The sequence below is a fragment of the Bubalus kerabau genome, chromosome 18, assembly GCF_029407905.1.
Source record: "Bubalus kerabau isolate K-KA32 ecotype Philippines breed swamp buffalo chromosome 18, PCC_UOA_SB_1v2, whole genome shotgun sequence".
Classification (NCBI taxonomy): domain Eukaryota; kingdom Metazoa; phylum Chordata; class Mammalia; order Artiodactyla; family Bovidae; genus Bubalus; species Bubalus kerabau.
Genome location: NC_073641.1, coordinates 33024418 through 33047194, shown reverse-complemented (window position 1 = coordinate 33047194; position 22777 = coordinate 33024418). Strand labels below are relative to the sequence as shown.

Genomic DNA, 22777 nt, shown 5'->3' with positions numbered 1-22777 from the left:
TCAAATTTACCCCTTTAAATTTGCTCCCTTATGTGGAAGCAACTCTATCACCCATAGCTTTAAATAACTGCAGAACTGAGCAGCATGACCTTTATTTTGGAGAGTCCTCAGATGTGTGTGGTTTGTATCCCCAAATTCCCATGCTCGAGTAAAGGTTAAAATATTGAGGGTGCCTTTATTGGACTGTAGCGTGGGAGCTTAGAGGAAAGGAATTCAAAATTCCAGAGAATTTTGAGTAGTGAAGCCACCAGGACTTCTGGGAGTTGTTTTGGGAAAGTGAAGTGAAATTCGTTCCATCGTGCCTGGCTCTTTGCGACCCCCATGGACTTCTCCAGGCCAGAATACTGGAATGGGTAGCCTTTCTCTTCTCCAGGGGATCTTCCCAACCCAGGGTTTGATCCCAGGTCTCCTGCATTGCAGGCAGATTCTTTACCATCTGAGCCACCAGGGAAGCCCAAGAATACTGGAGTGGGTAGCCTATCCCTTCTCTAGGGGATCATCCCAACCCAGGAACCGAACAGGAGGTCTCCTGCATTGCAGGCGGATTCTTTACCAACTGAGCTATCAGGGAAGCAAAGACCTCCTCATTCTTGCTCCTTTCCACGGGGACTCAGAAGAGAGCCCCAGATCTTCCCTAAAAAACCAGTATGGTTGAAGCAGACAGTCCACTGGAGCAGTAATGAGAAGGAATGCTAGGCAGAGCGCTTCAGCTGGGGGAGAAAGGCCTTCAGTCACAGGAGACTTAGGAGTTGGGCTTGGTCTTGGAAGTGTTGAGTTTGCATTGAGAAAGGAGGTACACCCACTTGTATCTTTATAGCTGTTTTTTTCACATGTGCTACAAAGAAAGGTTATTTTTCTTTTTCAAATCACATGTATTCCAGTCAAATAGTCTGAGAAACAGATTATTATAATGAAAATTTTACTTTTAGTTGATTTCCATTTATAAAATTGACAGTGTTTTTACTAAAATTCACTCAGAGTTGAAAACTTTCAGAAGAAGAAATAATTAGCCTATTAGCTCTCTGCTTTCCGATAGTCAGTCTCACAAGTTCATGCCCTTTTTCTTTTGGCTTAGATATTTACATTGTTTTGTGAAACTTGAACAAGATATTATACCCACCATGGGAGCCCCTGTTGAACATACTGATTGATGTATGTTAGCTTGAAAAATCCTTGTGTTCGGTGCTTTATCCTCTATGTAAGAATTAGTATATGATTTAAAGTGTGAAATATCTCGTGAAGAGTATGCTCCATGAGAACAGGGATCTTTTCTGTTTATCTACCAGTAAATTCCCAGCACCAGTCATGGAACTCGACTCAACAGAGGTACAGAATAAATACTTTCGTTGAGTGGGAATAAAAATGTATGGGTGATTTCTAAGATGTTTTGGAGTTCTGGTGTTCTGTTATTTCCATATCATGGTACTCCTCTGTCTCTTCTTGAAGTTATCCTGTTAACTTAAGGTTTCCAAGTGGTGCTAGTAGTAAAGAACCTGTTTGCCAACGCAGGAGCCATAAGAGATGTGGGGTTCGATCCTTGGGTTGGGAAGATCACCTGGAGGAGGGCAGCCCACTCCAATATACTTGCCTGGAGAAACCCCTTGGACAGAGGAGCCTGGCGGGCTACAGTCCATGGCGTCACAAAGAGTTGGACATGACTGAGGCGACTTGGCACGCACAGCACAATATAGTATGTGGGAAAATCTGGTGACATTGGTTCAGATGACTGGAAATACTATGTTGGAATTCATAGATTACTACTGAATATTCCCTTGACATTGTGATGTTTATGAACTGTCCAATTTGCATGCACACAGTTTCCTTACTAGCTTATTTATTAAGCATTTACAAAAAAAAGGCAAAATGTTGATTTTTTTTTTTTTTTCACAAGTGGAGCTGGGTGTAAACCAGCTGGAAAGAGCAGTGCTAGTTGAGGTTTCTGTGGTTAGCAGATGGCAAGTGTTGTTTGCTAATTCAGTGGGTCCTTCCTGCCCATTGGCTTTGCGGCTCATGCTCATCCCATTTCTTCCTTAGGTGACCAGCCTTAACCTTTGTTATGAGCTTTAAGGGGTTTCTTGAAAGGGTTCAATTTGTGAGTATTCAGAGACTACCGTAATAATCAGAATATAGAGTTTTAAAAACTCACATATGCTTTATACTGTTTTCTGTTTTCTTTGGTTTTACTAGGTAAAAAAGCTCCCATTTTGTTTAATAAAGAAATGATTGAGTCCATGAAGGAAGGTTCAGTTGTTGTGGATTTAGCTGCTGAGGCTGGCGGAAACTTTGAAACCACCAAGCCAGGAGAACTTTATGTTCATAAGGTATAGCTCAGAGCTTCCTCTTGCTATGATCCTGATCCTTCATCTTTTAGTGATTTGTGAGAGGGTGTTTTTTGCTTTAAATATTGAGAGAAACTGAGGCTGGAAATTTTCTAAAATTAAAAATAGTCACATTTAAAGCTCTTTTTGAAATATGTATTCATGTGTATATAAAGATGTATAATTTCAAAACTTAGCCTTGGTTGAGAATTGTCCTGGAAAGAATGTGAGCATTTAGTAATAGACCTTTCTGACTGTATTTTTATTCATTTAGGGAATTACTCACATAGGCTACACAGACCTTCCCAGCCGAATGGCCACTCAGGCCAGCACCCTGTATTCCAACAACATCACCAAGCTTCTGAAGGCCATCAGCCCAGACAAAGATAATTTTTACTTTGAAGTGAAAGATGACTTTGACTTTGGTACAATGGGTCACGTCATTAGAGGAACCGTAGTGATGAAGGTGAGTAAAGAGATCTATTCCTTCCTGTGTTTTCATTTTGCATTTGTTCTAGGATTTTTGTTTATGGAAGAATCCTATAGCAATGTGTTGGGTTTATGCCAATAAAAATTATTTAAAAATCCAGAACAACTTAAAGAAAAATATTGCAGATATACATGTGACTCACCTAAAAAAAATAGGAGAAGGCAATGGCACCCCACTCCAGTACTCTTGCTTGGAAAATCCCATTGGCGGAGGAGCCTGGTAGGCTGCAGTCCATGGGGTCGCGAAGAGTCGGACACGACTGAACGACTTCGCTTTCACTTTTCACTTTCATGCATTGGAGAAGGAAATGGCAACCCACTCCAGTATTCTTGCCTGGAGAATCCCAGGGACAGGGGAGCCTGGTGGGCTGCCGTCTATGGAGTCGCACAGAGTCGGACACGACTGAAGCGACTTAGCAGCAGCAGCACCTAAAATATGTATTGCTTTTGAAAAACAGAAAACAAACAAAACCCCCAGAACTGAATAAAGTAAAAATTAAACATTCCCCCGCCTATCTACTTTTAAGTTCTATTTTCTTCCTTATATATTCTATGCACATACTAATTGTACATCTATGTGTGTTTTCGTGACACAGCCATTATATATTTATGTACATGTATGTGGTGCTAATGGTAAAGAACCTACCTGCCAGTACAGGAGACATAAGAGAAGTGGGTTCAGTCCCTGGGTCAGGAAGATCCTCTGGAGGAGGGCATGGCAACCCACTTTGCCTAGAGAATCCCACGGACAGCGGAGCCTGGTGGGCTGTAGTCCGTAGGGTCACAGAGAGTCGGACACGACTGATGGAAGTGACTTAACATGCATGCACATGTTATATATTTATATAAAATGATGTTATAAATTATATGAACTTCTATATTTATTTAAAATTGTTTTTCAAAGAGTTTTTCTGCAACACTGAATTGACTGAATGCTGGATGGCTTAAAAAGTGCAGTTCTTCTAATTTCTGTTAGGATGGCCAAGTGATTTTCCCTGCTCCCACACCGAAAAATATTCCTCAAGGTGCCCCAGTAAAACAGAAGACAGTGGCAGAGCTGGAGGCTGAAAAAGCAGCTACTATCACGCCCTTCAGGAAGACGATGACATCGGCTTCTGTCTATACGGCAGGTAAGGATTCCTTCTATGAAGATTTAGACTTCTTTGAATTATGACTGTATTATGTGAGTAATATATTAACTGTCAGAGTTAGTAAATGAAATGCAGTTGTCATTCATTGGATTCTCAGGACTTGACCTTGTTAGAAGCAGTTTTCACATGTGACATGTCACCTGTCCCACCTCTGTGGACTTGGAGACTGCATTGTCCACTCTCAGAGATGCAGGCACTGGGGTAAATGCTGGAATGAACAAGTGAGAAATAATACATAGGTGGTTAATACTTTTCTTTTATAAAAAACATTTAAAATATAATTTTTAATGTTTTTATATATATACACCAAATATAAAGAGTAATGATGTATGTCAGATTGTGTTGTTATAAAGTTCATCTAAATGTGGTTATTGATTTATTTTTTGTGGTTTATAAAACATCACTTGTGATTATCTGCATCTCTGGGTAAGATGGGGGGACCAAATATTTGCTTTTAAGAATAAACTGTAAGTTATTCATCTAGTAAAAAAAATTCAGTTTTTATCTCTTTCTTTATAGTTTAACATAGATTCTTCATTTTCCAGTTATCTTCATGAAGACACTAAAGAATTGTCATAAAGTAGTGATAAATATTCATTCTGGCTATGAATTGTTAGAATTTGAAATACGGAAATTTGATTTTAAGTCGGTTTCTGTCTCATAGAATGAATTAAAAATGTTTAGATCTGTGAGAGCCAAAATACAAACAAAAGCAAACTATAAAGAATTAAAGACTGGTACCAAGCACACAGAATTCTTGTAGCCTCAGCATTCTCCAAATTCCCATGTGAGGCCAGATGTTTTAAGCTAAATATGTAACTCTCCTTGAATAAAGAGCAAGTCTCAGCAAAATGACTGAAAAAGCCTTTAGTTGTGAACATTGTGAATAGATGGAGCAGTGTCCCTACTTGCACTTACTTATTAAAAAGAAGGAACCATATAATTGTGTTGTACAAGGAGAGTATGGTCAGTAGGTTGTAAATTTCCATTTCTCTTTGGGATTCATAAGGAAATGTAGTGAGATATAACAGTGATTTATTTTTCTAGGTTTCTCTTACGTTTATTGAGTCAAAGTTTATTGCGTTTTAATAGATGTGACAGTGGCATATCCCAGTGAATAAAGGGATGGCCTTCTATTTATTTTTTTGTACCCTAAAAGTTCCTCCTTTATAATAAAGCCAAGTGTTTTTCTTGAACGCTTCTACCATATGTTAGAATCTATTTAACTAGCTTTCTTCAAAAAATGTGATTTGCTTTTTTTCCTTTTTTTCTTTTTCCTTTATCATAGAGACTGAATGTAGCATATTTGACATTAATGAATGTCAAATGAAAAGACTTTAGTTTATTAAATAGTTAATAAGAAACCTTCAGCTGAGGAGTTTCTATCTTGGCCAACACAGTTGACTGCAGGTGATGAGAACTTACTGCTTCATAACTAATGTGGGCATTTAGTGAGTGCTAGGGCATCATGCTAAACACTTCACATGCCTTAGCTCATTTATTCCTTGTAAGAACTCAGTGAGTTCGGCATATTATTATTTTCTTTTTCTAGATGAAGACAGAAAGGATTAATAATGTTACAGAGAATACTGGAGCACAGACAGGATAAGTAAGTTGCCTAAGATCACACAGCTAGCAAGCAGTAGAGCCAGAATTTGAAGCAGGCAGCCTAGCTTAAGAAAACATATCCTTAAATATAACCCTGCACAGATTCTCTGATGTTTAACTGAAGCTCAAAACAATATTCTGTCTTACTCTCCCTCCAGATGGTTAACAGGCCATTCATGGGAGCCCTGGAAATCTTATATGTGGGTAGGGAAATAAAACTGCATAAACTTCCCTAGTGGTCCAGTGGTTAAGACTCCACACTTGTACTGAAGGGAACACTGGTTCAGTCCCTGGTTGGGGAGCTAAGATCATGGGGAACTATGCCATGTGGGGTGTCCAATAAACAAAATAAAAAAATTTAAAAATACAGTCTTACTGAATAATTTAAAGTAACTTGTCAGTTGCTAATGTTTCAGCTTTGCCACTTGTAAAGAAATAGTCCATATCAAGGGGGAAAATGTACCTTATTCAAGGAAGTTAAATTCCAGCATCCTGGTCATCCATTATGATTTGGTTTTCACTGACCGCTAGGTAACCCTTTCTTCTGTTGCAGAACAGCCATCCACATGTTTGCTGTTAGGAAAGGTGATAATTAAAGATGTATGTTGAGAGCTGAGTGTTTGTATTCTGCACATTCTTAATTTAATTTGTATTTTTTTCCCTTTTTCTTTGTAAAATCCTGTTTGCTGACTTGGTATTGAGGCTGGAGCTGACTGCCCTGGCCAGCAGTCCAGTCCAGATTCAGGAGCAATTGCAAAACTTCTGTCCCGGGTGGGTGGAAGCCATATGTTTTGGGGAGGTGCTGGAGTGGATGAAACCCTTCCTACTCTTTTAAAATCCCTCTTCCCAGCCAAATCTGAGAGTGACATGAAGTGGGCCTCCCCAAAGTCTGTCTTATAAAGGTTGTGTCTTGCCCAAGTAGCAAATGCTTTGGTAGATCCTTTATAGGCCTATAATTCTGGAATAAAAACACTTGTATAAACACATGTGACATTGTCAATGAAAGTTAAAGCAGAGAAGAGGACAAGTTATGCAGAGGAAAATGTGCAAATTATTATTAAGGTGACTCATAAATTTTACTAGATGTTTACAGTTTATTTTAGGGGATGGTGGTGGTGGTCAAGAAGTTGAGTTTTGCTCACAATACCTTTAACTCACTTACACCTCCTTTCCCAATAAGGAAATGTCTTTAAAAAAAAAAACCTCATTATTTGCAAGGGTGTGGAATTTTAAAGCCTTGACTATGCCACATGTTTGTTTGTGTGTGGTGTGCGTGTGCTTTTAATCCTCCTGAGATAACTGGATGTGAGCTCACACTCTTTCCTGTTTCTCCAGGTCTCACTGGGATACTAGGTTTGGGCATCGCGGCTCCCAATTTAGCCTTTTCCCAGATGGTGACCACCTTCGGCTTGGCTGGCATCGTAGGCTACCATACTGTCTGGGGAGTGACTCCTGCTCTCCACTCACCGCTAATGTCTGTGACTAATGCAATCTCAGGTTTGTTCCCCTCTTGTTTTCCCTCATCTTAGGTTTTCAAGGGCTTGTTCAACTCACACAGTGCTTTCCACGAGGTTGATAAAGTTTGTGTTTCCAAATTGTAGGGCTTGGCATCGTGGTGGTGGTTGTGGTGACTTGGGCTCCCAGAGGTGGAGGGGTGGGGTTTGGAAGTAAGAAGCCAGGGAGGTGTGTCAAGCCTTTGGGCTGCCCCCATTTCAAGCAGGGCAGAGCCACTGTTTCTTCTTTCAGTTATGATTTCCTTTAAAGAAACGATTCCTCCAAAGAAATTTGGAAGCAGAGTTTCATAGGAGCATGATGGTTCATGCAGTAGTGCACACGGCTCTTCCCAAGACTGTTCTCTGTGGTCCCTAGCGATGGCTCAGATCTGAGGAATGAGACCCACATTGGACAGATATGGGAGCCGCTGGCTAGGAAACCTCATGGCCCTGGTGAGCGTCTCTTGCCACAGGCATAGCTTTCAGGATCTCCACCAGTGAGGTGAAAGTCACTCAGTCGTGTCTAACTCTTTGCAACCCCATGGACTGTAGCCCACCAGGATCCTCTGTCATTGGAATTCTCCAGGCAAAAGTACTGGAGTGGGTTGTCATTCCCTTCTCCAGGGGATCTTCCCAACCTAGGGATCGAACCCAGGTCTCCCACACTGCAGGCGGATTCTTTACCGTCTGAGTCACCAGGAAATCTCCACCGGGAACAAATCCAATTCCAAGAAGTAGTCTACTCAGGAAAGCCCAAAGCTGTGGGCTCTCACCATCATATTTAGTTCATGTATAGCATTTTCCAGTTCGGATGCTTCGTATCCAGCAGAGGTCCCTTTTCACCACAAGTAATGTCATCTAATAACATCGTTGCTTTATATCATTATCAGGGGAACAGAGCTAGAAAGTTCAAGGTTAAAATTCTTACGCAAAAAGAGAAAATGTTTTGTCAACTCTTTGCCCACGAAAGTACTTCAGTGAGAATGTGTGTGGGAACTTTCTCTTTCATGGTGCGTGTGCTTGTGAGGTTTGTCACTAATGACATTTGCTTTGGCAGCGTGATTGTTTCTGTTTACCACACGCGTGCTTTCTTCCCAGGGTTGACTGCAGTCGGTGGGTTGGTGCTGATGGGAGGACACTTGTATCCTTCCACAACTTCTCAGGGCCTTGCTGCTCTTGCTACATTCATATCCTCAGTCAACATTGCAGGTATGAGGACGGGGAAAGAATCCAGAGTGCTGTTTTTGGTGGGGACATGAGAAGCAAATATAAAATGATATATATTTGTTACAATATATATATTAAATATATAAAATAAACATTCTGATTTTAAGAATTTAATCATGCCTTTTAAAAAATGTTTCACTCAGATTATAAATGCTCTATGTGAAGGGGAATTGGTTATTTTTGCCCATTGGTAATATTTAGAAACTTTTTGATAAAAGAGCACCCCTACCCCTGAATGCCCCAAAACAAATAAAATGATGTCTTGTTTCAGGTTAACTGGAAGGTTATTGCATGCATAGTTTTGAATTAAGCTGACTTAGATCTATCACCATAGTTGGCCACGACTGAAGTGACTTAGCAGCAGTAGCAGCAGCAGATCTATCACCATAGCATCTTTAAATAAGTATAATTTTAGATAAAACTTTAGCCTTTTGCCTTATCCTGTCCCATGTTCCTGAAAACTGAAAGCCTAGCACATGACTTGTGTATGAAACCCATTTGATGCTATTTTGTAGCTAAAAATTCTTTAATGTGTCCAGCAGACCTAGTACTTGCTGATACGGTATTTTTTAAAACCACTTATTCTGGGGTTTAACAAATAGAATAATCTATAAGAAAAAAAATACTGGCCTTTTGATCTTTTACTTTCCTGAGCTATTTGAATATCTTGTTTATTTTTAGTCATGCAGAAATAGTTGGTTCTGTGCTCTGATAGCACATTTTCTTCCTGAATGTCTCTAGGGTTCCCCCTTCAATGTAACTGGCTCGAATGATAGAATAACTTCTAATTTTGAGGTTTTAAAATATTAACTTAAAATGGTAGTTATTCCTAGATGATAAAGGTATGCTTAACATAGAAAAATCGTAGCGCTTTAAAAAGTATGTTGCTTAAGATACCTCTTTTTGTTTTATATTTACTTTGATAAGGTGGCTTTCTGGTGACTCAGAGAATGCTGGACATGTTCAAGCGTCCCACTGACCCTCCGGAGTATAATTACCTGTATCTGCTCCCTGCTGGAACCTTTGTTGGAGGATATTTAGCCTCCCTCTACAGTGGTTATAACATTGAACAGGTGAGAATCTCTTTTGAAAGCTTTTTTTTGGTACTGTGTCTTCGTCCTGGTGAGATTACCATTACCAGAATTCTAATTCCACTAATCAAATACGACAGTAACTCTTGAAGCATCTTGATCAAATAGAACATTCTCATCCTCTTAAGAATCAGGACCCTGGATTCTAGAGGCAGCTTTGGCCGCTAACTCTGCAAATATGGCTTTATCTTTTTGTCCCTACATTTTTCCATATGTAAAAAGAGTCAAGAAGGTTATAAGTGTCCTTTTTATGTACCTAGCTGGATTTTTGTGGGGATACAATGAAATAATCAGTTAAGAACTTGAAAATTTTTTATTAAAATACTGTCAGTCCTTTTCCTATTTATTTATTTCCTCTATGGATCTGGCAGATGTTATGCCAGCGCATTTAAAAAAGAAAATTTTAAAATGAATGCTGAGTAGGAAAACAGAAATAATCAAGTTGAAGTTTGGAAAGTTCCGTATCTAAATATAATTTATAATAGAGATTCAGCTTTGTTCTGAACTCAGTCATACCTTTCTTTTCAATGACTATTTTAGAGTGCAGCCTCTCTGACAGCCAAAAAATCATGTCTCCCTTAGTTTCTGCTGTTTCTAACACGTATGTTGTTGAATGAACACAGTCTTTGAGAAGAGTTAGAGCAGTGAGTCAGGGAAATTTATGTCAGCATCCCAGATTTGCTATTTAATGATTATTTGTCCTTAGAAAAATTATGTAGCCTCTTTATGCATTGATTTTCTTTTATAAAATGAGGATGATGATTCTCTCCTCCTGTGAATCTCATGAGACTGGGTTATAACTTATGTAACGTATATAGCATGGTCTCTGGCACTTACAGCCTCACAGGGTTGGCTCCCTTATAACATTGGGTCAGGTCTAGATCCCATAATAATTCCATTTAAATTTAAATGCATACTTTTATATGCATTTGTATGCTATCAAGTCCAGAAGAAATCAGTGTACGTAAATGGTTTAATTGCAAGTACAATTTAAAGTATTTAGTGTGTTAATATCCCCAATGGATAGGAATATATATTGAAATATTAAAAGAATAGATCATATTGGCTCTTTTAACTTTAAAATTGTCTGACTTTAAAATTGTCCTTAGAAATGTCTTAGAGAATCATGTTTCCTTGAAGTAGTTTTTAAGCTGATGGACTGAAAGTTTTTGATAACTTCTCTCTCTGTTTCCTCCTTTTCCTTTGAAAAGATTATGTACCTGGGCTCCGGTCTTTGCTGTGTTGGTGCCCTGGCCGGGCTTTCCACCCAGGGGACTGCACGTCTTGGCAATGCCCTGGGCATGATTGGGGTGGCTGGAGGCCTGGCAGCCACCCTCGGAGGCCTAAAACCATGTCCAGAATTGTTAGCTCAGATGTCTGGAGCAATGGCTTTGGGCGGTACCATTGGTAAGCACTTGTGGGTTCTGCCTTTATATAAACGCATGTCCTTTGAATACCTGAAGGCAGTTAGGCTCAGAGATTTAGGAGTATGTTGTTAGGAGTAAGAACTTTTACTTGCACTTCAGTTTCTGAATATATATGTGTGTGTTTGAAGCCTGTATTGACAAAGGAATTAAGTTGCCTATTACGGAAGTTGCTTCAGTAAATATTTTGGCAAAAGTCATCACAGTTGGTATTATAATTGTCATTCAGAAATAAACATTTTAAAACATTGAGTAATATGAACTGTGTCACAAAAGTGGGCTAAGAAGTGCCTTTACTCAGTTCTTGTTTTCCTTTACTGACTGTTCCTTTAGCTGATAATAGAACAGGAGATTAGAATACTTGTATGTGTGTACTGTCTGTAGGCTCATGTTTTATTCTGCTGGGTTTAAATAACAGCAGACGATCCGGCTTCAGACCTGTTAAAAACACGGAAAACATGTGCCAGCAGAAAAATCACTGTTTTAATTTTATTCCGTGGTGTGTTGTGGTTGATTGTTAAATTTTCAGGAATCTTTTGGACTGGTTGTTAACACAGCCATTATAAAAAATTAAATTATATAAACTTAAAACTAAATGAATTAGAAACAAAGGTAATAATCCTGAATACTCATGACTTTCTAATGAATTAACTAGCTTTTATTATCTCCCGGAGAAGACGATGGCACCCCACTCCAGTACTTTTGCCTGGAAAATCCCATGGATGGAGGAGCCTGGTAGGCTGCAGTCCATGGGGTCGCGAAGAGTCGGACACCACTGAGCGACTTCCCTTTCACTTTTCATTTTCATGCACTGGAGAAGGAAATGGCAACCCACTCCAGTGTTCTTGCCTGGAGAATCCCAGGGACGGGGGAGCCTGGTGGGCTGCCGTCTATGGGGTCGCACAGAGTCGGACACGACTGAAGTGACGTAGCAGCAGCAGCAGTAGCAGTATTATCTCCACTTTTGAGATTATCCACGTGTCTTATGTCTGTGTGGTAGAAATACTATGTAATTATGGGCTTCTGTGCATCTTTTCCTGAATCCATATTTAATGCCTTCACATTGTAGCTTCAGATTAGCCATGGCAGTTGTATTTACACCATATAGGTCAACAAATGCTACAAATCTGGGATTCATTTACTGTTTTGTTGATTGTCCAGACCTAAGAAAGTGATGGAGAAAATGTTAATGCAGTTTAAATTTAAATGTGTGTTTTGTCTGTAGCCATTATATTGTGAATTGCACAAAAAAATTGAATATTCTTCTAGTATTTGGAAACTATTTTCAGATTCAGCGGAATTCCCACTCACATGGTTGACAGTGAGTGAAGCTCTTACATGCACCTCGTTGTTTCACTGTCATTTTATTTGTTAAACAAAAATCTCAACCAGCATTCATGTGGGAACTATACTCATTCATCAGTTGCAAACACTAGGTTGGCTGCAGGTACCAGAGTTTGGCAAAAATCAACAAAAGCATTTGGTGAAAGTCAATTGGCTAGATGAAGCTTACAATAAAGAATATTGTATATATTTTTATTTTTTGAAACTTGTATACCACATACCTATTTATAAGTAAAACCTCCTATATTTACACACACACACACACACACGCACACTTTTTTTAAAAAACTTAAAGTTGGTTTATTTAAGTATAAAATCGACAGTATTCTAAGATTGGGAAGAGTAATACAAATATATGTATAATTATACATATATAATTGTATATATCATTTCAGTGGATAAGAAAGTAATGACTTAGATCTACAGCTATTAAAAAGGTAATAAAAAGATAAATTATATTAAAGGTAATAAAATAGTGTTATGCATAATTTTATAACTATATATTCCCAAGAATGATATAGGCTGAGATTTTAAAATTTATAATAAAGATTTACAGCTATTGAAATTGAAACAAGCATTCTTTCAGAAAAGTTCATAGTTTTACTAGTGAATTTTTCTAAATAGTTAAGGGAAAAATGAAACACCATTTTTACATGAATCTTTTTTGAGAATAGGAAAAAGGAGCATTCTCTAATCTATTAATTTTTTTACTTATTTTGTATTGTGTATAGTTGATTAACAATGTTGTGGTAGTTTCAGGTGAACAGTGAAGGGACTCGGCCATACATACATGTTTCCATTTTCCCCCCATCTCGCCTCCCATCCAGGCACACACACCTGTTTTTATCCTGGGAGGCTGGTGGTTAAATACTTACCAGCACAGCTTTAGCTTTACGTCTCGTTTTATTTCTCTGGAAAAGCGGTGCATACTTTCTTACAGTCCCTGGAAAGGCACTTGAAGGAAAATGCTTGTGCTGTAGGTTCACGGCAGGAAAACCTTTAGATGTGGTCTTTGCAAATATTATGAGCCCAAGTCCTCTGTATCATCTACCTGTAGCCAGGTAACTCCTTCAGAGTCTCCTGGTTTGGTTGTTTTCTATTCAGATATTTGCATTTCATTACCTTTGGACTTGGCTTCCTTCTGCCCACCTGAAAACCTAGGCCGCCTTCATTCCAGCTGTTTCTTGTGTGCTAAGGGACAAGTGATGCCTAATAGGGAAGGGAGCCTAGGCTGTTCATGCAGTGGGGAGAATTTAAGAGGTTTAGTTGGAACTTTAAGAAATCTGAAGAAGCATTAGTCCAGGGGAGTGTTCAGAGTTTGTAAGGAAAAGTTGATGCTATGTGTTTGGGTTCTTTGGAGTTGGCATTGATGAGGTGGTTGAAAGAACCTGCTATATGAAAGGGTATTTAAGCCAATGTTCTTGCCTGGATAGTCCTGTAAGAGAGTATTTTGCTAGGAAGTAGGTAGTTATTAATGACAGTGATGGATAATCTTAGTGTTGTCTTTTTTTAAATTGAGGAATAATTGACATATACTAGTTTCAGATATACAACATAATGATTTGATATATACATATATATATATTGCAAAATGATCGCTGCAAAAAGTCTATTTAACATTTGTCACTGTACATAAATATTTTTTTTCTTTTATGAGGATTTTTAAGATCTACTCTCTTGGCACCTTTCAAATCTGCAATATAGCTTTGTTATTAACTATAGTCACCATGCTGTACATTCCATCCCCAGGACTTACTCATTTTATAATGGGAAGTTTGTACCTTTTGATCCCATTCACCCATTCTTCCCACCCCTTACCTCCTGCCTCTGGCAGTCACCAATTTGTTCTCTGTATCTATGAGCTTCTTTGTTTGTTTAGATTCCACATATAAGTGAGATCATATGGTATTTGTCTTTCTCTGTCTGGCTTATTTCACTTAGCATAATGCCCTAAAGGTCCATTCATGTTGTTCCAGTGACAAGATTTCCTTCTTTCGTGTAGCCAAGTAATATTTAATTGTGGACTTTATTGGATTAATTCTCAAAGGTCTGTCATGCTTTAATTTTTCTTTGACTTTTATTTCCTGACAGGATTGACAATTGCAAAACGCATCCAGATTTCGGATTTACCTCAGTTAGTTGCTGCTTTCCACAGTTTAGTGGGGTTGGCAGCTGTGCTTACATGCATAGCTGAGTACATCATAGAATATCCACATTTCGCTACGGATGCGGCAGCCAACCTTACCAAGATCGTGGCCTACCTCGGTACTTACATTGGTGGGGTGACCTTCAGTGGGTCTCTGGTTGCCTATGGAAAATTGCAGGGTAAGTGATCCAGTGTAACATGGAGGTGAATATCTGTTGTTTAGGGTGTTCAGGGGTCCATTTCAATTTCAGAAAATGGCTTAGTAGTAGAACCTATTAGGCAAAGAATATTTGTATGACTCTGGGAAACACTATGAAAGTTTTTTTCTCAAGAAAGATGGCTTCTCTTTATTGGTCTTTACAAATCTCACAAAGCTTTGAAGCCAGGGCTTCTGGAGACAGCTCATGGAGGAAACTAGTGCACAGAAATTTGCCTACAGGGACTAGTTGACATTTGATGATACATATGAACAAAATGCCATCTTCATAACTTTTGGTTAGACATGCCTGTATAGCATTCACAGAAATGAACTTTGTAGATTTCCCAGAATAGAGAGAGGCTTATTGAATAAATTTGTATGATTAGTATACAGTACTTACTTTGAAAACAAATACACATTTTAGAGGTTTAGTGTGGCAGCTTTGGCAACCATTAAAGCCAATCATGAAAATAGAAGTGGAAGGAAAAAAAAAAAAACTCTCATAGCTGCTTTCAGTGTTTTCATGAAAACGCGAGTCTCTGGAAAAACAGGTTTGTGATTTAAAAACCTGGTCTTGCCTCTCAGTAATCAAGTCGTTAGAATTAAGTGGGGAACATCGTGAAACTTAAAAATCACAGAAGAGCTTAATGCCTATGATATGTTCTGTCTTTAAAAGCAGCAAACAAGGACCCTTTTCCCATGGGCTCAGTTGATACAATCAGAAAAATGAATGGACTAAGACTCAGTTTTGAAGTTTCAAATAAATAAGACTACACTTAACTTCTGTCTTGGTCATATGGGGAAGAAAAATCACTTTTCATGATTCCATGACAAAGAGTAATGAACTTGTGTGATCAAAGGAGAGTTAAGCTGAGCCATACTTTTCCCACCTCCATTAATGTGTATGTGTAAGAACTCTAATGTATGTTTTCATGTTTCAGTAGCTGGTGATATAAAGTGCTGTTTTAAGTAGTATGTTTTATCCTAATATTACATCTTGTAGCTTATGATTAAATGACTTAGACTGTTTGAGGGAATTTCTTGGGACACGTCTTAGGTTCTGATGGCCCCATCCTCTGCCCTAGGAATCCTGAAGTCCGCCCCTCTCCTGCTCCCTGGGAGGCACCTCCTCAACGCGGGCCTGCTGGCTGCTAGCGTGGGTGGGATCATCCCCTTCATGATGGACCCCAGCTTCACCACTGGCATCACCTGTCTGGGCTCTGTGTCAGCCCTCTCTGCTGTCATGGTAAGAGGTCAGAGATGGAAAGCATGTTCTTAGTGAGGAACTAAGTATTTTATTAGGTTACAGTCTAACCTTATTTCTGTCTCTTCAAGACCCCTGATGGAATAAAAATGTTTTAATATGCTGTTATGTGTTCATCTTCGTAGAGTTTGAACAATATAGAAAAGTGTAAGAATAAAATCCCCCCTCTCTTCACTTACTCACTCCTGTCCAGACTGTCACATGTGGCACCTTTATCGCTCTGGGGTCTTTTTACTCGATCAGTGTGTTGGTCAAGAGGAGTTTAAAGAGCCAAGGGTTTCAGTTCTGTTCATCAGGTGCCTGCTGTGTGGCAAGCCCTCAAACAAGTGTCAGAGAGACCCTGCCCATTGGTTGCTCTCACATTTGCCGGAAGCTCTGATATTAAGCCGAATAGTCATATAAAGTGAAATGCATTTATTAAACCCTGTGTGTTCGGTGGGGGAGTTCAGAGAAACCTCCTAGGGTAGGTTGGTCTTCTCTTCCTGTCTGGTTATTGCATTTAGTATGTGGGTACATAGAGTATTCTGTGAGTCTGTATGTCACAATTTAGCATTCTGTTATAGCAGTGTATGGCGCTGCTGTATTAGTTCTGTGTCGTTCACGGATTACTTCATGTTTGTCTAGTATACTCTCATTGTATTCTTCAATGACGAAGTTTATGTTAAAAATTTAAAAAGTCATCTATGGTGCTTAGCACAAAGTTAGACATATAGTAATTGCTTCAGTTTAGTTCAGTCGCTCAGTCGTGTCCGACTCTTTGCGACCCCATGGACTGCAGCACGCCAGGCTTCCCTGTCCATCACCAACTCCCAGAACTTGCTCAAACTCATGTCCATCAAGTTGGTGATGCCATCCAACCATCTCAAATCTTCTGTCATCCCTTCATTTTATATGATTGTTTGGCTTGATATCAGAGCTTCCATCAAGTGTGAGAGCAACTAATGGGCAAGGTCTCTTTGACACTTGTTTTATTTTAGAGGGCTTGTCACACAGCAGGTACCAATGAACAGAACTGAAACCCTTGTCTCTTTAAATTCCTATTGACCGAAACATTGATCCAGTGAGAAGACCCCAGAGCAATAAAGGTGTCACGTGACAGTTGGGACAGGAGTGAGTAATTGCTTAGTCACCCAAAACTGTACCCTCAGATTTTCAAACCAAATAAGACTGGGCTTGTATTTGAGTTTTAGCTGCTTCTCTTGGCACCAGTAGGACCCTCCCTGCTCATCAGCTAAAGTCATAAAAAAATGTAACATCAACTCAGTGCTATTACTTTTTTCCAAGTGTAGACCCCTCTCCAATTTCTGCCTGCTCATGGTTAGTGCCTCTTAGCGATTTGGGGATTTTTTTTTGCAGGTGGAAAACATGGTTCAGTGTTTTCACTTTTATATCTGTAGGAGAGTTGGTCTGATAGGGGTCATTCCCAGGCATGGAATTTACATGTAAATATATTAATTGGAAGACTGGAATGATTATGAACCACAGTGCTCAGTGTCAGAGGTTCCTTTCCAATGCGTGAATTTTGAATTCCACTCTGGTTTTCGTCCTAGGGTGTGACTCTGACGGCTGCCATTGGGGGTGCCGACATGCCCGTGGTCATTACTGTGCTGAACAGCTACTCAGGCTGGGCCCTGTGTGCAGAGGGTTTCCTGCTCAACAACAATCTGCTGACCATTGTGGGTGCCCTTATTGGCTCCTCGGGCGCAATCCTGTCCTACATCATGTGTGTGGTAAGGAAGCAGCCAGTGAAGGAGAAGGAAATACTGTTCTGAAAATCAGGACCTGTCTGTTATTTCTTTTATTTGCAGTAGAAATGACCGTGTCAGTTCTTTTTCTCTCTAGCAGAAATATTGGAGTGTTTCGTTTGAATGAATTTTCCAGACTGCTTGTAAAGTACCTGAGTGTAGATAATTTATAACATTAAATATCCAGACAAAAACCTTCTAACTTCATCTGGTGATTAAAACACTTAAGATTTTATTTTTTAATTTTTTCTTTGTGTATTACAGATCTCTGTGTTTACTTGTCTGATCATATTGTATATTGTGTGTTAGTTGCTCAGTTGTGTCTGACTCTTTGCGACCCCATGGGCTGTAGCCCCCCCAGGCTCCTCTGTCCATAGGATTTATATTTAATTTTTTTAATCTTCCAAGTGATAGTCTTGCTGCTTATATTAAAAATGCTGTTTAAATACTATTTTTAGGGTTTTGTACTAATCTATCATATGGATATTCAAAATTTAATTCCCCCCCCATGCTTTACCTTTAATGTTGTTTGATATTTCTTTCTTGTACATAAGTACATTTTTGGCATTTCTGATTTTTGTCTTAGGATGATTCCTAGAAGTAAAAGGGTGTGCTCATTTTTTGGGCTTTGTCTTCTTTTTGTCATGTGGTTTCCAGAAAACTTACTGCAATTTACACTCTTATCTTGAAGTTTTGTGGTCAGCATGGTTTGAAAAAAAAAAATTGACAGATACTTCCTAGCTTCTTTTTTGTTTCGAATTCTCTTCTATTAAGGCGAGAAGATAACCTGCAAATATGAAGTTTTGACTAAAGCACTTTTTCAAATGATAGCTATCATTCTCTAAATAATGGTTTTGAATGACTGTGAAAGGACAAGCATGAAACTGGGTAAAGTCAGAATTGCCTTTATACCGATTGATCCTTCAGGCAGAAAAATGACTCCACCTTCATTCTTTTATTAGAAGTTTAAAAGCCCTTACTTTACAACTCAGAATTTCTCTTATGTTTTAATTTAAAATTGAATGCTAAAATTACCTTTTCATAATAAAAAAATTAGTTTTCTTTGGACATACTTTGAGTACAAAAATTTGAAAGCCTCAGTTCAAAACCAGCTGAGAGGTTTCAAAATAAAATCCTTCAAGTTGTGCAGGGAGTTTGGAAAGGTGTTTCTTATTGGAAGAGTGTCAGGCTTTGGAGTACTTCTTTTAAAGCAAATGTTTATAAAGAAGCAAAATTTATTCAGTTGTATTAGAAGTAGTTTTCTTGCTTCATTTGGTAAATTTGAATGGCCAGCAGGGGGCAGCAGATTGTCACTAATACTTAAAACTTACTGTGTGTGTGCCCAGTTGAGTCCTCTTTGCGGCCCCACAGACTCTCGCATGCCAGGCTTCTCTGTCTATGGATTTTTCCAGGCAAGAATACTGAAGTGGTTGCCACTTCTTACTACAGGGGATCTTCCTGACTCAGGGATTGAACCTGCATTTCTTGCGTCTCCTGCATTGGCAGGCAGATTCTTTACCCCTAGCTCCACCTGGGAAGTCCCACTTAAACTTACGGTTGATGTCAAATACTAATTTTAAAATTAAATGGGAGGATTTGAATTTTTACAAGGCCAGTGGGGAGATGAAGGGGGACTTGTATATAGTTCTTGAAAAGTCAGCATGGGTACCTTCTAAACTTTATTCTTTTTCTCTTAAATGGTTTTCCTTGTTGTTCACTCACCTAGTCGTGTCCAGCTCTTTGTGACTCCATGGACAGCAGCACACCAGGCCTCTCTTTCCCTCACCATGTCTTGAAGTTTGCCCAAGTTCATGTCCATTGCATTGGTGATGCCATCCAGCCATCTCATCCTTTGATGCCCCTTTCTCCTTATATCCTCAATCTTTCCTAGCATCAGGGGCTTTTCCAATGAGTCAGCTGTTCGCATCAGATGACCAAAATACTGGGGCTTCAGCGTCAGTCCTTCCAATGACTATTCAGGGTTAATTTCCCTTAAGATTGACTGGTTTAATCTCCTTGCTGTCCAAGGGACTTTCAGGAGTCTTCTCCAGCACCACAGTTGGGTTCTTAAATTTATCAGCAGTATTCCCCAGATTTCTGTGTCTTTTTATTTCCTCTCTTTTTCCCTGTTCACTTAGTTTCTTCTGTTGTTATAGTAACTATAATAACTTTTGAAATAGCATTTCTATAGCTTTAACTATAATAAGGTATAAAAGGCACTTGTTGAAAGTACTCTTTTCTACATGTGTTTCTGCAATTATATCTATCTCTTTGTTGTTTTTCAGTCGCGTCAGGTGGCCAAAGTATTGGAGCTTCAGATTGAGCATCAGTCCTTCCAATGTACTTCTGCAATTATGTCATCTTTCTGTAAATTTTTATCTGTTCTTTCATATTTATTGACCCGTTTCTGCTGTTCTTTTCTATTTTCACTGCCTCAGGCATGTCATTTACTGTCAGCATACCTCAGATATTTTTTAATACTTGTATTATATATAAGGCTAACAAGGTCTCATAGCTGTCTGTGACCATAGAAATCACACTGGGTTAGATTGCTACTCTATAATAGCAAATTATAGTAATTTGGAATCAAGAACAGTTGAAGCTTTAATTTTTTAAAAATATTATTTGGTTACAAAAATAAAGGATATTTAATGAAACATCTTTCATTAAGAAAATAGAAAAGGATAAATAAGTATATAAAATAATCTACAATCCCATTACCACTTAACTGTTAACATTAGTCTTAATTCTTATCTTTTTTCATATGTACATGTTTAAATACCTTCTATGTTAACGTTTAGTTTTCTTACCAATAAATTTTAGTGTCTATGTATTATTATATCACAAAGATATATCATAATTTATTTATCCAAGTCCATGAGAGTAGTTGTTTTTAACTTTTTTTTTTTGCTGCAGTGTTCCTCCTTAGGCATCATGGATTATTTTCTTAGATCAAATTTCTGTGAGTACAATTACTTGACCAAAGGGAGTAAGATTTTTTTGTTTGCTGTAGATATTGATAAGTTGATCTTCAAAGGACATTCCAGTCAAAGCTCCCACCAGTGATGTGTGGGGTGCTTGTTTTATTGCTCACTGTCTATTCCTATGGCTTCTTGCAAAACAAACAAGATAACAAAAACACGCCTGCCACATTTTGTATTTCAAAAGTACAAATTTCCTTTCCTTCTCAATTTTCCTACTCTCTGACTTTTCACATTAATTTTCATTGATTCTTAGCTTTATTATAAGAAATTGCTTATTTCTTATAATAAGCAATTAGTTTTTTATAAGAAATGGTTTCTCCATGGCTTGTGCTTAGCAGCTTAGAGTGGTTCATAATAATAATAAAAGTGAAATAGCTGTTTGTAATTGGATGTAGTATACTATGCTGGGTGCTTTACGAATATTGACTCCTAATTCTCAAACTAGTTCTGAAGGTAGGAAACATTCTCATTTTACAAGGAAGCTATTTTAAGACACCTTTTATTATTTGCCTTTGTGTTTGTGGAGCCTGCCCTCGCACCTGGCACATTCAAGTGAATATAGCAGTTTTAAAATGAATGTTTTGTTAGCTCATTTCCCAGTTAGAAATCCTCTTCGAGAAGTTATGGTAGCAGAAATACTACCTCTTATCAATATCTGTTAATATTACTAGTATGTTTACCTTCATAATTTTATCATTTATTGAAGGAAAAATCCAAACCAGAGCAGAGTGGTGGAGTGGTTTTATTATGGGAGAGGGGATGGAATGGACCCTAAGTGTAACCATCATCCTGAAAATTGAATATTTGTTCTGACGAAGTTTTTTGGGTATCCTCTGAGCGTAATTCTTCGTTACATGACACCCAATATTATAAAAACTAGAAAATGTCAAAAGCGTCCAAATAGCCAGCTGAAATAAATGATTTGCTTTATATCCAGAGGTCATAGAGACATTAACCTCTTTATGATTTTATAGTTCATTTACTTGAGATAGTGTCTAAATTAGGGTTTGGGATATAGAGGGCTTACAAAAACGCAACAACGTTCTCAGACTAAATTCTCTGATTTGTGTACTTTGCTGCTTGTTTCCAAATGAAAATAAAGCAGAATGAAGTAAATGAAAGCCAAACCAAAAATAATTTTTTTTTGCCTTGTGATCAACTAATTAGCACCTACAAAGCATTGAAACGAGGGGATGCTAGTCAATGGTATACATGTTATTTTTGCTTTGGTTTTGTTTATTTTATGATCTTCCTTTGTTTTCATATTTATTTCTTAGTTTGCTTAGAATTATGTGAATTAAGGATCTCTTTAATGTAGCATACAATTTTCATTACGGGGCTTAATAACTTAAAAGGAGCAGTCCTGGACTGTGTTGCAAATGCTTTGTCTTGGAACTTGGGAACTCTTCAGGCTGTGGATCAGTGGTCACAGGGTAGTCTCATCAGTCTTAAGCAAGCAAAAAAAAAAAAAATAAAAAAAGGAAACAAAACAAAGCCCTAAATCCTCAACGTTTATTGGAAATATGATGTTGCAATGGTAAATTCAGAGATGAAGTTTGATTTAGTTTTTAAGAGACCATGTGGAATTAGTGTAATGGTGATATAATTGAGGATATGTGTTTAACAAGTTGACTTTGATTGTTAAATTACTGTGTGGTTCCCTATTTTTTCTTGTAAGATACCATCAGAAGTGGGTACACACTAATTAAATATTCTCAGAAATTCTTTCCTTCTCCTCTATTCAGCATTATAGGAAGAAAAGAAGGGCTCCTTTTAAGCCAAGTGAGAGTAAATTGGTCATATTCTTCTACATCCTATTCCTCTGTCATCTGTCTGTTTATAGGGCTATGTGATGGAGGTGATAGAGCCTCTTTGTACGTTTCACTAAAAGAAAATTATAGCAAAAATATTTTAGTGTTTGAAATTGTTCTTTGAAACCATTTTTAAGGGCAAAAATTGATAGAACACATTTCTAGTAATTTGGTTTCAAAATCCTGTGATTCAAAACTGGAAAGGATTTGTAAGAATCAGCAGATGTTGAATGTTTGGGAAGTCTCAGATATGGCTGTTTGGATTTTCATTCAACCTTGGATTTAAGTAGAGGAGGTTGTGTTAAGAATTTGAAACTTCATGTTGGATTAGGATGAAGAACTTAAAAGCATCACTTTAATTTTTCTCTGATCCTCTTATCTGTTGGTAATATGCATAAGCATATTCTCAGCTTTATTTTATATGTAATAGTCTTAGACAAATTTACCAGACTCTGGGCTCTGTAAATGTGAATGTCTGATAAA

At 38.2% G+C, this 22777-nt stretch overlaps 1 protein-coding gene across 9 annotated transcripts in view; it reads left to right on the top strand.

The window, feature by feature from the left end:
• Positions 1 to 22777, top strand: part of NNT (nicotinamide nucleotide transhydrogenase) — a 93406-nt gene that overhangs the window by 42775 nt on the left and 27854 nt on the right. For all 9 annotated transcript variants that reach the window (XM_055554974.1, XM_055554975.1, XM_055554973.1 and 6 more), the window contains exons 8-17: positions 2188 to 2321; positions 2593 to 2784; positions 3784 to 3937; positions 6902 to 7063; positions 8158 to 8268; positions 9214 to 9359; positions 10589 to 10784; positions 14237 to 14470; positions 15576 to 15736; positions 17305 to 17484. In XM_055554974.1, coding sequence (XP_055410949.1) covers positions 2188 to 2321; positions 2593 to 2784; positions 3784 to 3937; positions 6902 to 7063; positions 8158 to 8268; positions 9214 to 9359; positions 10589 to 10784; positions 14237 to 14470; positions 15576 to 15736; positions 17305 to 17484 — 1670 coding nt within the window. The remainder of the gene's footprint in view (positions 1 to 2187; positions 2322 to 2592; positions 2785 to 3783; positions 3938 to 6901; positions 7064 to 8157; positions 8269 to 9213; positions 9360 to 10588; positions 10785 to 14236; positions 14471 to 15575; positions 15737 to 17304; positions 17485 to 22777) is intronic.